Here is a 13,990-nt window from a genome sequence, read left to right on the forward strand (position 1 = left end):
GCAGTCCCCACCACCACCAGGAGAGAACCAGGGCTCAGGATTTGTGACTCCAGGAGCTGACCTGTAAACTGGGGGGCACAGAGGGCACATGACTGGAGCAGCTGCACGGGCAGAGCTCTGCAGACCCATCTTTGAGCCTCAGCAGCCCCCAGTTGTCCTGCCCTGTGCCCTCCCGCAGGGAGCAGAGCGCCGGGGGCTGGTGTTCTGAGAAAGAGCATCATGCAGCTCTCTGCTGCTTTGTTTCTGCTCCCACAGAAGGGTGGCAGCTCTCCCTGCCAGGCCCAGGAAAGCCCTTTGCTCCCCGGAATGCGAGTGGAAGGGCAGACATCGCCTCATCCCCACTCCATGTAACAGCCAGCCAGGGCAGAGCCTGGGCAGGCCCTGGGGCTGCAGCTTTGCTGCCGTTACCTGGAGCTGGTGCCGGCACAGGCACCGACAGCTACAGGCGCAGCCGCTTGATGTCCTCGCTGCGGAAGTCGATGCGGAGAGCCAGCACCTGCCGCACCTCGGCCGGCGTCAGGCGCCAGGTGAGCGGGCCCGAGTTCGGGCCCCAGTAATCCAGGATCTCTGTCACCTGGAGAAAGAAGGGACCCGTAGGAGACGACTCGGCACAGACCACCTGCACAGGTGAGTTCAAACTCACTCACAAACCCCCCTGTCACAGGATTTCCTGCCACTAACCCTGCAGGCGAGCACCCGTCAGGCACGGGGCAACTTCTGCAGCTTCCCCACACCCTGGAGGTGTGACGACACCTGGGTGAGCTCAGTAAAGCCACGGGGAGTCCAGCTGGGGCTCCCCCAGCCCCCCAGTAAAAGCAGGCCAAGCGCAGCTCACCCTTTCCAGGTTGAGGATGGTGGCCATCTGGGAAAGACGGGCAAACTTGTCGCGGATAGTCCAGGTGGTGACGGTGGTGAGATAGGCTATGAGAGACCTCAGCTCCTTGTCGAACTGCAGACCGCCGAGCTGTGGGCACGAGGGAGCTCTGTGACCTCTCCAAGCAGGCCCAGGGGTTGTGCCAAAGACACAGTTAAAAGTTACAGGGTAGCAGAGGGAGGTCTCTGAGCAGGAGGGTTCCAGTTAGACCATTTACTGCAGCTTAAAATGGGTTATGTTTAGACCCACCACTAAAGCCACCCCCCTTACTGGTGCCAGCTTTTCTCAGGCCTGTCACATACACTTTCTCCCTGTGGGTGGTAATACAGGATGTCCCTGAGCTGGCCACTAGTGGTTGCAGAGCTTTTTTGAGGGTAACATTAGCCCCTGACCTGCCCCATCCCTCTACTAAGGGTTTGGAGTCCAACCAGACTACAGGGTAGAGGGGTGTTTTGCTTACCCTGCTGAAGGTGGATTTGAGCAGCACTTTCTCCAGTTCAATGGCTATGAGACTGGTCATTAGACCAGTGAGGGTATCGTAAATCACTGGAGACAGTCCAGCCTGGAAGCAGAAACTTGTGTCATTCTTGTCCAGAAAAGGTAAGCAGAGGTCCCCAAACCCCAAGCCTAGGAGAGCTTTCAAATAAAGACCCATCACTTGCAGGCTTGTCAAGTGGAGAGCACCACAGAAGTGATCCAGGTACGTGGGGCCTGCAAGCAGGCTTTGAGAATTGCAGGAGAAGGGGGTGACTGGATCCCTAAAAGCCCTGCAAGGCACTGGAGGACATCTCTGTCCTCCCTTCCTCCCTCCCTCCCTCTCTCACCTTGAACTCTGTCATCTGCTGTTCCAGATTGACGATGAACTGCTGGACCCAGGGGTCGTTGGCCTCATAGTCGCTGAACTCCTCCTGACAGTGAAATGCAAAGGGTTGTTTATGTGGCCTGAAGTGAACTGCAGCCAACAGCCCAGAGGACAGGAAGGGAGGTCCCTCCTGGAGCAGCACTGCACCCCTTCCATTTTCTGAAGCTCCTCTCTAGCCAAATGTCCCTCTCCAGGCTCAGCTGCAGAGCAAGATCTGAGTATTTTACTGCTGCTCTGTGCCAAGGAAACAGCAGGTGACTGAGGAGAATGAAAGCGTTGCTCTGGCTGTGCTGCTGAGCAGAGGACAGAGTTCCCAGGTGCAGCTGGAAGCAGAGAACACTGAGCTTTACTTACCTCCTCGATGTTGTGGGAGACAGACAGGAATAGGTTGATCCAGGGCTTCACCTGGGGCTTGATGGCTGTGCTGTTCAGCTCGTTGAGACCTTCCTGAGGGGGACAGCGAGAAGAGAGGACAAAAGTGAGGCACAAAACCTTTACAGCCAGGATGTGTTGATGCTTCCATCCTCACTGCAAGCTGGGGAAACCGACCCACAGACTCGCACAGGAATCTGAACCCAAGTCCCAAATCCCACACTCTTCCGGTGCTGGCAGGCTCTGAGGACGCCACAACAACAAGAAGAGGAAGGATGTTGGCCCAGAAGCTGCTTTTGTGCTGACCTGCAGCCTGGTCTGAAGGGCTCGTGCTCCCCCCAGCCCATCCCACACAGCTGCAGAGGTTTCCTGGCAGGAGTGAGGCACACAGGAAAGGACACAAACTCCAGCTTTTCCACTCAGCACCAGCCAGGTCAATGTGATTGCACTCAGCTGATGCCTTCCACCTCCAGCGCAGCTCAGCTCAGTAGGAGAAGCTAAAAGGAGGATAAAAGCCGTACCCACAGCGAGTTCCCTGAATTAATCATAACCCCAGCAACATGCCATCTCCCCTGAGCAGCGGGTTGTCAGCAAAGGCTGTTCTGTCCGGTGTGATGCTCGAGAGCTCTCAAAGGCCTCTCCTGTCAGACACCCCCCTTCGGCTCAGTAAGCTCACCCAGCATGAAACTATGCAGGTAATGATACTGCCTGGCATTTGATGGAAGTTTTTAACTAAAACTGACGTTTCTGAGGAGGCCCTGCTGGCAATTCTCCTTTTTCGAGGCAAATTCAATCTGTGTGTGACTCAGGCAGGGCAGGAACTTGCTGCTCAGCCTCTTGATTGCTTTGCAGCCAGTTTTAACACTGCACTAGAGCCAGTCTGGAGAATTTTACTCCCTACTGACAAGTTCTTTGGTTTTGATACAGACCACAGGCACCAAGAGGGTTTTCTGGCAATGCTGGTCTGAAGACATCTGGCTGCCCTGAACTGCAAAGCCAAATGAAAAAATAGCCTGGCCCCTCTGTGAAGTACAAAAGCAAACCTGGCTCAAAATACTCTTGCTTGGTTTTTTCCACAGAAGGTACTAGGTCTTTCTGTGTCTCTCCCTGCCAAAGACCACTGTGAAATTTTAGGACAACAGGCCCCGGGATGCCACAGGAGACTGGATTTAGCCAGAGAGTCTTCTGCTCTGTGCTGAGGAGTATTTCCATTTGGGAAAGGAGGAGAAACCTGAGAAAAGAGTAGCTCTTTTCTACCAACTGCGTGTCTTCAGCGTTACCTCGTGAGGCTGTGGACAACTTGACAATGTGCTGTGCCACGAGGGAGAATGGAGGAGATGGAAATGCTATTAATATTTCTTCTCCTGAAAGTGCTGAACCAACTACAGCTCCATGCTGAGTGAAGACAAATGGAGCAACATTCCTTCTGGCTCTGCAGCTGCTTCCAGTGCTTTTTTTGCAGTCGCCAGCTGGTGCAGCTGTGCAAAGGGGCTGGGGATGCTGCCATGCCTCAAAGCTGACTGCACCCCTACCCAGCACTCCCGGGGTCAGACGTGGCCCAGGCCCTGGGCTGAACTGACTGCTGCTTGAGTTCTCCCTGCAGACACCAGCAGCCAGTGTGGGAGGCCAGCAGCCACTCATCAGGACACTCACCTGCAGCAGGTCCCGGAATTTGTTGGAGACAGCAGCCATGTCCGACAGGCAGCTCTCAATCTTGGCCTGTGCTTGCTCGCCCCCGAAGCCTTGGCTGAGCAGTTTGCTGCAATCACTCTGCAGGGAAGAGATCCACGAGCAAGCTGCAAATTAATAACTTGGGCAGTTCCTGTCCCCTCGTGTTGCCGAGCTCTGGCTGCCCACCAGCCTGTGGGCTAGGACAGGTGCCCAGCTCCTGCCCCTGCAAAGGCACAGGCAGCTGGCTCCAGCTGGGGAGACAGAGAGGAGAGCAGGAAAGGCAGCCAGGGGCTGTCTGGCCCAGCATCAGAGAACCACAGCCTCTCCACCAGGTACATTTTATTCCCGCACCAGGTTGGTCAGGCTGAAGGAAATGGTATTTCGGGCCGCTGCCATCAGCTGGAAATTGCTCTGCCACCAGCTCAAAATTGCTTTCCTAAGGCTGGAGGGCAAAGACCTCAGGAATGTGGGCATATCGAAGCCCAGATGCTTTACCTGACCCCTGCCAAGGGAGGATATTACAAATTTGATTTAGGAAAAAAACCCAGTAAAGAATACAGAGCGCACCTCCAACGTCTTCTTTAGGGTCATGATGTTTTCACTGCAGACTTCCACGTTGTTTAAGGTCACCTGGGGAAAAAAATCAAACGCAAGTAGAATTCATTGGAATTTCTCAGCACCCCCTAGCCTTGAATCCATATGTTTACTCCATGCCCTGCCAACAGTACAGGCTGAAATGTAAGTATCTAAAGGACAGAGTTGCTGCTGTGAGGTCCAAGCATTGCAGATTCACAGAGCTGCACGAAGCCAAACTACGGGACCTGCAGCTTGGACAGAGTTTGAGACAGTTTATGCCTTTTCCTCATCATGCTGTCCACGATGCTGCAGTGAAGCCTGACTTGTGAGTGACTGGTGGAAGCCATGGTGTACCCCAGCTTTCTGTAAGTGTCATGGAGAATAGCAGGAGTGGCTGAGGGCAATGGTTTATACACTGTGTCTAGAGCAGGAGGGGAGGCAGGAAAACACAGGTAACTCTGCAGGATCAGCAGCCCCACAGGATCACACTTGCACGGACTTGGTGTGGAAGCCCTACAAACATGAGGTGAGGTAGAAGCATCTCCCAGCATCCAAAGTCAGGCCATCCACCACACCTGAACAGGTTTTCAGATTCTCAGGACACAACAGTCACACCAGGAGCTCCCCATTGGCTTTCCCCCCACCCCAACTCATTTCACACCAGAACAGCCACCAAACCCACCAGAAAGGACTGCTTGGCCTCGTCGGTGCTTTCAATGCCTTTGGTGTCGAACTTGCCCTGCTGCAGGCTGCTCTGCATGATGTTCACAGCACTGGTCACCCCTCTCTGGAAGTCCTGGAAGGTCGTGGCTGGAAAGCCCTGCTTCAGCTTGTTGTACAGAACCTCCCTATGGGCAAGCAGAACATACCAGGGCTTAGAGCAAATAACTGCAGGTGACAACAGAACTGTGTCTGTGACAGGGGATGGTGTTCTGTCTGAGCTGGGACCTGGACAAGGTAAGTGGAACTTCACAGGGACAAAAGAGGGCTGGCAAATGTCTCCTGACAGCATCTAAAGGCTGAAAGGAAAACATAACCACCCAGATACTGAGCTTTCCCAAATATCCTGCCTGCAGGTGCTTGCCGTCTTTAGTCAGTTCACCATTCCCATGCTGGGATGAAAAACAGCAGGACAATTTCTGCAGGCTCACCCAAAATTCGAGTCACTAAGGAACCCAGAGAACAACTAGGGGTGGTCATGTACCATCAAGCAGAGTAGCACCCCAGTGCTATGTGGTGACTCGGTCTCCTAGGGATTTTGGGTCTTGAGATTCCTTTTCCTGTTTGTCCCACAGGTGATCACTGCTACTTTGAGAAAAGATTCCCAGCTCCAGCTTCCCAGAGCCCACCTGCCACTGCTTCCCACAAGCATGACAGATCAGAGGTTCAGAGGTGAAGAACACAAGGAAGACCATCTGACAGCAAACACTGTTTGAAGACTGTGAGGTGCAGGCACGTTACAACAAACCTGGTGTATCTGCACTACCTGAAGTCAGACTCCAGCTCGGTGGTGGAGTGGTTGATCATGGCACAGAGACAGTCTATGCTGGAGCTGGACAGAGCACGCCCAATGCACTTCTTCACTATATAAAACACGTCATCCACCATGCTGGAGGTGAGCTGGCCCTTCTCGTAGCTGTCCATGGCAACAGCCTGCAAAGAACGCTGTCTCAGAGCCCCGAGGGATCTCATCCCGTGGGATGCTCAGCAGAGGACTGGGGAGCACACACAGAGAACCATCTGAGGGATTCTCAGCACGGTCAGAGCCCTACCTTGTTGACAGTCTCCCTCATGAAGTATTCCTCCATGGTGATGTAGTAGCCAATGAGCTCTTGCATGGTGCAGCTCAGCAGACAGTTGTTGAGGAGCTTGTCCAAGTATTTTTGATGCTCTACAGAAGAAAGAACCATCAGCAGGGACCAAATGGCAGGAAGCAGTTCCACCAAGTCCCCTTGCTACCTCCCTGATGGGCACCCAATGGACACACACCTGCCAAGCCCAACCTGGAAGAAATCCCAGGCCTCAACCGCGGAGCTGAAACTGTGGAGCTGAATTCTGCAGGTGACAGAAGTGATTTCCAGAGCTCCAGGGAGTACCAAAACCCCGAGTCTGTTTTCCCCGTGGCCTCCACCTTTAGGATTTGTGCCTGCAGTGGCCAGAGTCTCTCCCTCTCTTTGGGGACCTTTTTTGTTATACTCTGCAGTCATTCCTAATGCTGGTGCCTCCACCAGAGGGAACAACCAGTGCTGAAAACAGGTTTGGGGAGGCCAGGCTACACAGTGCTCTTCCACAGCGCGCTCCTAAAGCGGCTTTGTAGATCCTGTGTCACTGCCCCTACCCCAGAGATATCTCCATTTCTGGCTCCAATGAACAGAGAGCCTGCAAGTCAAGGTGTTACCTTGCTTTACTTCCTCTGAGGCCATGGCATCTCCCACCTCAAAATCAGCTACTATTCGTCTCTTGATGAACCTCAAGTAGAGCTCACTGCGGGCGTTCATCAGGGTGACTTCTGTTAAAATAGGGTCAAGCTCCCTGGAAGGAACAGAGCAAGAACTGAGGTAGCAAGACTACAAAAGGAGAGGCACTCATTTAATTCAGCTAATTAGTGTGTTTTCTGTTCTCTCACTGCGAGATCAGTACTGCCCCTTTCCATCTGTGCCTTTGAGTGGCAGAGTAACTGGTACGTGCCAAGAATGCACACATAATCAAAATGTCCCCAAAAAATCATTTCCAAGGAGAGATCTCTATGATACTGCTTTCTTCTTTGCTCCAAGAGTTAGCAACGCTCCCCCTCTTTTTTCCTCATAGCTGTGAGGACATCCACATTAAAATCACAGTGGTAAGGACTGCAAGACTCCAAGCAACCTGATATAACTTCAAAATGAGCCCTGTGTGGAGTGGGAGGTTGGACTGAAGACCTTCCTCAGCCCTTTCCTACCTCAGTTTTGCTATAATTCTGTGAGCCCCAAGCAGCCAGTGTTAGAAATGCTTGGTCCCTGCCATCTCCTCATGTGTGCTTTTGTGCACAGATCCACGTGTTTCTCTGAAAACGATGAAGAATCTGTTTAAGCTCAACAGCTCGGGAAATGTGAGGCCGAAAAAAGCACGTGACAACGTGCAGAATTGCAGTGGTCATGTCAGAGGTGACCATGAAAAACAGAAAGACTGTCACATCAGCAGCTTTTTCATCAGTGTGCACAAAAGAATTTCACAAATCCTGCCCAAAGCCTCACCACACAGCAGTGGGACAAGGAAACGTTATTTTAGAGATGAAAAAAGCTCAGGAAAGCTGGGATGCATGCAGAGTTACTCAGAGCAAACAGTAAGTAGATCTTTATATTGCTGCTGGAACAATTAGTTATGCAGGCTCACAGACAGATCTTGCTTGAGGAACCTAAGTCTTCTTTCAGGGCATGTTTATAAGTCAGGCAGTGCCAGAAGGGCTGGATGCACTTTCAAATGGCCTTCCTTAAGGGTTATGCAAATACTTAAGATAAGAAAAGTAGGGAAATCGAAAGCACTGTGGTTCGTTAGCAAAAAACTCATGTTTCAGAGCTGCTGCAGCAGCAGTACAGGTTAAATAAGACCCAGATTTATTCCTGATTCTGTCACAAATGATCTGCCCAGGGAGCTGCTCCATTTTGTGGGTTTCAAGGACTGTACTCTGGCCATCAAAGAGCAGTGGGCACAGGCAACCAAAGTCTCAGCCCTTCATGTGCAGTGATACTGCCAGCCCTCAGCAATGCTTAGGGCCAAAACTTAAAAGTAATGACTAAGCAAAATAAAGCCCCAAGACAGAAGCTGCCTTTATGACAGGGCAGAGAAGGGCACCTAACAATTGGATTTTATGTGTTAGTAGCCACAAAACCTCTGGAAGACTGGGAGTTATCTAAATGCTAAGTAGTGTTAATAACAGCTCAAGAGTGAAAGGTTAGAGCACACAAAGACTTCTTCTTTGTACCTTGGTTCAATCTTCTCTGCAGAAGAACTTCTCATCATGCTATTCTGGACTTGCTGAAACTGCAATCACAAAAAAAAAAAAGGGAGAGTCATCAGTCTTTGCTGATGACTTGGAGTTACCAGCTGCTTTTCGTGCTGTAGCCTAAGGAAGTGCTTACTCACTGGGGGTGATGGGAATGCTTTGCAGGAAGCACTGCCAGAGAAGGGAACTGCATCAGTTCACCTCCTCCTCCTCCTCTAAGGAAGAGCTCGTCCTGCCAGGGAGGACAGTGGCAGGGGACTCCAGCAGAGGCACCAAGGTGTGTGAGCATGAGGCAGTTACAGCAGCCCTGCATCTAAGCAGGAACACAACAGTGGGGAGGCTGTGCTGAAAGCACCCTGCAGACCTGCACAGCAAAGAATCCTGAGCCCAGCGTGCATTTACCACACTCCCAACGAGTCCTTCTCTGCAGCAGAAGGAACAGCTACAGGCTGAACCCCTTCAGCCATCATCATAAATACGGAGCAAAGCAAAGTCTCTTTTAATACACAGGGACAAACTTTGCTGCCTCTGTGACAGTGGGAGCCCCCACGGAGCTGGATAGAGGCCGCAGCTTGGCTGCACCAGGCAGTGTCACACTGCTCTTACCTGCCTGTGATAGTCCCTCTCCTTTATGAACTTGTCCACCACCTTCTCCACCTGCCGGTCACATTCCACCTGCAGGTGCTTGATGAGGGTGTAGAGCCTCCCTGGCCCATAGTAGGTCTCCACGATGGGCTGATGGGTCTCTACAATGCGAGCAATTCCTGTGGGGAGAGGGGAAGCAGAAGAGACTCCACCAGGAGCTCCCAGAGCACGGCAGAGCTACACAGGTCCACCAACAGCACCATCCTCTGCACTGCTCACTGTAATCACCGCAGTGCAAGTCTCCTGGAGCAGAAGCCACCTCTCTCTCCCTAAAGAGAGCTCCTGCTATGCCAGTGTGCCAGCTGCCCTCCCAGAAACAAGGTAGGAAGCTCCCCTAGGAGGAAACCACAGAAGCTAAACCCCACAGAGGGTATGACTGCCACCCAAAGGCAGTGGGAGCTTTCAGCACCTGCCAAGTCACAGGAGAGCAGTGCTGGGAAAGATCAGCCCAGGCACAGCTCTTGGGCACGCAGAGAGCAAGCATTGGTAAAGGCAAGAACTCCTCAGAGGGAAAGCTCATCTCCAAGGAGGTCTCTCTACAATATTGCTTTCTTCTCACAAACCTTCTACTCCAAGACTTAGCAACACTCCCCCTCTTTTAATGCTACTGCCAAGAAAACTCCAAGGGTGCCAGGCTGGGAGAATGACTTGGCAGTGGTGCAGCCTGGAATTAGAGCAGACTTCATAGAGAAGATGGTTAATCATCACAGAATCTCAATTACTGTCTTTGGCTACATTCCCACAGAGCATTCATATTCCCTTCTCTCCCTTCCCTCTCTGCTTTCAGGCTCCCATGCTGCTTCTTGAAGAGCCAGGCCTGGAGGCACCAACAGCTGCTCAGCCTTAAGGGATCTGATTTGTTTGTCTGGAGAGCTGGAAGCCTGAGGAAACCTCCAGGGAATACCCACACGTTTTGAGGATGCAGAGAACGGGAAAGAGTCTGATTCCTGGAAGAACCCAACAGCTCCTTTGCAAATCCACTTTGTGCCTGCGCAAGCTGTAGGTAGGAAAATTTGCTTATTGTGATGCCCTCTCCTGGCTGGAATAAATTCTGTGGGTGGTGTCCCTGTCCCTTGAGGGTGACACTTCTGTAGCTCAATGAGGAATGAGGCATTTTGTGAGCCAAAATAAAAAAAAAAACATTTAAATTCATGGACAATCTCATCAGGGAAGGAAGATTACCTTCGAAGAGGAGTGTCAGGGTGTCTGCAAAGATGACAGCAGCTCGACGGTCGCTCAAGTCTGTCCCCATCACCAGCTGCAGGTTCTCTTCTGCTTTGTTGGCCACCTGCAGGGCAACAGGACCAGTCAGTGAACACCCAAAGCTGTTCTTCATCCCACAGGGTGGTCTCCTGTCCTTGTCCTATAGAGCTTTCACTGGCCTTCCCACTGCAAGAGCTATTGCTGTTGTTCCTCCTTTGAACAGGGAGCCTGTCCTCTTTTGTGGAAAACTCAAGGATCAAGGAAAGACAGAAATTTGTTCTTCTCTTTCCGCGCTCATTGCATGATCTTTAAGCAAGTGCAGAGAGCAAGACACAGAAGGAGAAGCTGGACAGCCCCCAGGATCTGTACTCAGACACCAGAAAGCCCATCCCAGGACACAAAATGCAGGGAGAGAGATGAACTGAGGCCAGTGCTGGTTTCCAAGATTAACAAGCCAAAATCTCTTTCCACAATATCCACTGACAGAGACTGGGTTTTGCTTTCCCCTGGCTGACCAGACAGGCCACAGCAGTTTCACAGACCCTGTTACCTGCTTGCAGAGGTACTCAGAGAACTTGCTCAGCCCCTCTTCATGTAAGCCCAGCAGGGGGAAGATCTTGAAGAACCGTTCCACCTGGGGCAGGTCTCCCTGCTTCATGGCTGTGTCGAATTTCTCTGTGACAATTGTCTTCAGGCGCTGCTCTGCTTCCTGCAGGAGCTTCAGGTTGGCATCAATGATGCCTCCTGGTCAAAAGGGCAGAAAAGAAAGGGAAAAGCGACAGCACAATGTTAGTTAGCTGTTATCAAGGGCTACTTTTTTTTCCCAGGAGAGAGACCAACACTGTGCAGCCCTAGGTGGAGAAGGCAGAAGACACACTGGAATTTTTCTACAGGTGAAGAAAGACAGGTGGGTGTGTGATGTACACACAGCTAATGTTGTGGTTCTTGCATGGAAGATGAGAACACATCCATTCCTCTTAAGGATCTGGCAATTTACTCTTTGATTTCCAGCTGCTCAGTTCTCCCTGGCAGAGCCTTCTCCCTCACTTCTTTTGAACTGAACATTTTGTCCTTTGCTTACTTAGCACCTGAAAGCACTATTAAAGCTGAGTGCCAGGAACTCTTCTTTCAATTGATGTTAATTCCAACTTAATAACACCTCACCTCTAAGTTAATCTATAACACGCAAAGAACTTGGGCCAGAATTAGATCTTCTACTTTGTCTATTGGGTTGAGGCTACCTGCCATGGGAAATGATGCAGTCTCGAGTCATGTACTACTGGAAAGGTGACTTATCAGCTTCTCCTGATGAGCAGAGCTCACCTTCCTTGCCCTGACGACTGAGCTCAATCACTGACTTGTCCAGAGACAGATAGCGATGGATGTGAGCTGCTGCTTGTTCATAGTCTTCATTTCTCAGGGCTGTCTGAACTCCATCCATGCAGAACTTCAGGTCAAGGATGTCATCAGCTCTCTGAATGGCCTGGTAGAGGCGGTTCTGTAAGAAAGGCACCCAGTAAAGCTTCCTGCTGAGGGATGGGCCAGGGAGAGGGAAGTGTGAGGAGAAGACAGCATGGGGGGGAAAAAAGGAGAAGACTGAAGCAATACTCCTCTACACAATAAACAACCACGTGAGCAGAAACACCACACTACTTAAAATGTCATAAAACCAACAGCTCTACAAGAGGAACAGCATTTGCCTAAACTGAGGCTGAGCTCAGCTCCACTAGAACAAACAGGCAGAGACCAAAGAGACAACCAGGAGTTGTCTGGTTTGATCTGTGCAGTTGTGCTGAACACTGGGATCGACACCTCTCAGCCTGTCTCCAGACAAGGAGGAGAACAGCCCAGCTTCCTGACCAGGCTGGGTGACAATGACCACCTCTGCTGTCCTTGGTGCTTGACAAGGGTGTCACTGAAGGCCACCCTCACCTTACTCAGGATACTGTGCCAGGAGCTGCAGGGACAGAAGAGGATGCAGGGGCAGCATCCCTGGAAGTGTTCCAGGCCAGGCTGGATGGGGCTCTGAGCAACCAGGTCTAGTGAAAGGTGTCACTGCCCATGGTAGGGGTGGTTGGAACATGATGGGCTCTAAGATCCTTCCAACCCAAACCATTCTGGGATTCTATAATATTTACTCTTATACCGTAAAATATCCAAGATCTTGGAAAGATCCTGCTGAAACAAAAAACAAGGCAGCTTCCTGCCCAGCAGAGAAAGGAGCACATCTCTGCTGTGCTGTGAGCACACAGAACACGGTCTGGTGGTGACCAGCCCCAAACTCCCCCCCAGCCCAGTTACCTTGGCAAGGTCGAGCTGTCGGACCTTGCTGCTGACGTTCTCAGCCAGGTTACAGGTGAAGGTGATCATTCCTGCCAGCTGCTGGGCATCCCCCTCGATCAGCTGCAGGTTGGGGCTGGGAACACAGGGCAACTGAACGTGAGGTGCGAGCACTGGGCAGGGGGATGGTTCTTCCTGCAGACACCACTGCTCCTGCCATCGCACTGCCCCTCATCCACGCCTTTCCCCCAGGGGCAAAGCAGCAGGATGGGACAGACTGACTGTCTTGCTACCAGACAGTGCATGGACGAGCCACTGTGTCTTTTTGACCATCTCCACTTCTGAAGTGAAAGATGAGGGCTGTAAAATTGTGCTCTGAGCTTCTACCAGGCACGAGGCCACTGAGGATGACTTTCCACATGGATGACTCTCCAGGCTGCCTGCACAAGCTCACCACCAAGAGGCAGCCTGACACAGGGCATCTGATCCAAGCAGTGGTGCTGAAACTTGGCAGCCTCTGGGGTGAGACCTTCAAAACCCACCCAGCCTTACACCAAAACAGGTCAGTCTGTGTGAGAGCACAGCAGTCGCCTCTGTCAGTGCTGCTGAGACGACTGGGGCCCTGGGGATGAGGATTCAACTGATGTTCCCTGCCACAAATCTGATTTAAAGCCTGACGTTTCCTGAGAGTGTTCCCCTACCACGCTGAAAGGAACGTTCAGGCCGTGCCGTGATAAGAAGGAAGGGGAGAGGGTGGGCAGCACTAACCCCATGCGGTGAAGAGCAACCATCTTGTTCCCTATGGTGCTTTGCTGCTCCAGAAGGGCATCCAGCTCTTCCTGCACAACTTTCTGGGAAAAAAAAAAAGGAAACCTTGTGTGACTTCAGCTCTACCCAGGCCAGCAATTTATCACAGACCCTTATGTCCAAGTCAAGGGCATGGAGCTAGAAAGGCATTAGTGCTTCCCAGAACTCATGTGACAAATAAATCCTTCCCGAGCTCTCATTTTCATCCTGTAAATCTTTATTTTTTTTTTGCCGTTTAAGACATAGGTTATGGAAACCTCATAATACGATTTTTAAGCCAGATAACCCACAAACTCCTCCCCTGGCCGAGTTTTCAATGCACGAAAGCCCCGGAATCCTCAGGCTGCTCGCGATCCAGGAACACTAGACCCGTGGAGGCGATACCGTCCGCCCGCTGGGTCCCGGGGTATGAAACAGCTCTGGAAAGGATCCAGACAACTAAGGGAGCCGTGACAGGAGACCCCCGCTCTCGCTGTCACCGCGGCGGGACGGAGCGGGCAGCAGCAGCGAACACCCTCGGGGCGCCGCCCCCGCCCCTCCCGCGCCGCCTCACGCACCTCCTCCTCACACAGCCGGCTGTAGGCGGCCTCCAGGTCGGCCAGCTCGGTGAGCGCCTGGATGCGCTCCATGGACAGCGCGGAGGCGGCGGGGCCGCCGCTCTCCCCCCTCAGCGCCGCCGCCATCTTGGGACGCGGTGACGCGGCCCGCCGGGGCTGTC

The 13,990-nt window shown here is 52.2% G+C and overlaps 1 protein-coding gene across 1 annotated transcript; it reads right to left on the bottom strand.

The window, feature by feature from the left end:
* Positions 1–202: 202 nt before the first annotated feature.
* On the bottom strand, positions 203–13,971 carry COG4 (component of oligomeric golgi complex 4). The gene is made up of 19 exons (XM_027895743.1): positions 13,830–13,971; positions 13,234–13,316; positions 12,487–12,601; positions 11,509–11,683; positions 10,736–10,929; positions 10,165–10,270; positions 8,944–9,101; positions 8,317–8,375; positions 6,754–6,887; positions 6,128–6,246; positions 5,842–6,008; positions 5,038–5,203; positions 4,347–4,409; positions 3,762–3,878; positions 2,091–2,183; positions 1,699–1,782; positions 1,335–1,436; positions 836–964; positions 203–574 (listed from the first exon to the last, which is right to left on the bottom strand). The coding sequence occupies exons 1-19, from the start codon at positions 13,953–13,955 to the stop codon at positions 440–442; spliced, it is 2,325 nt and encodes a 774-aa protein (XP_027751544.1). The 5' UTR covers positions 13,956–13,971; the 3' UTR covers positions 203–439.
* Between the last annotated feature and the right edge of the window lie 19 nt (positions 13,972–13,990).

The sequence above is a fragment of the Empidonax traillii genome, unplaced genomic scaffold (genome assembly GCF_003031625.1).
Source record: "Empidonax traillii isolate 1590-97213 ecotype Southwest subspecies unplaced genomic scaffold, ASM303162v1 scaffold465:size698125, whole genome shotgun sequence".
NCBI lineage: Eukaryota > Metazoa > Chordata > Aves > Passeriformes > Tyrannidae > Empidonax > Empidonax traillii.

What these genes read in the sequence shown, in the direction of transcription:
- COG4 (XM_027895743.1), bottom strand. Translation starts at nt 13,955, where the DNA reads ATGGCGGCGGCGCTGAGGGGGGAGAGCGGCGGCCCCGCCGCCTCCGCG. An exon ending in CAGTCGTCAGGGCAAGGAAG is followed by an intron (nt 10,930 to 11,508) that starts GTGAGCTCTGCT and finishes CCTTTTGACCAG; the next exon opens with GAGGCATCATTGATGCCAAC. An exon ending in CCATCCTCAACCTGGAAAGG is followed by an intron (nt 575 to 835) that starts GTGAGCTGCGCT and finishes TTCTTTCTCCAG; the next exon opens with GTGACAGAGATCCTGGATTA.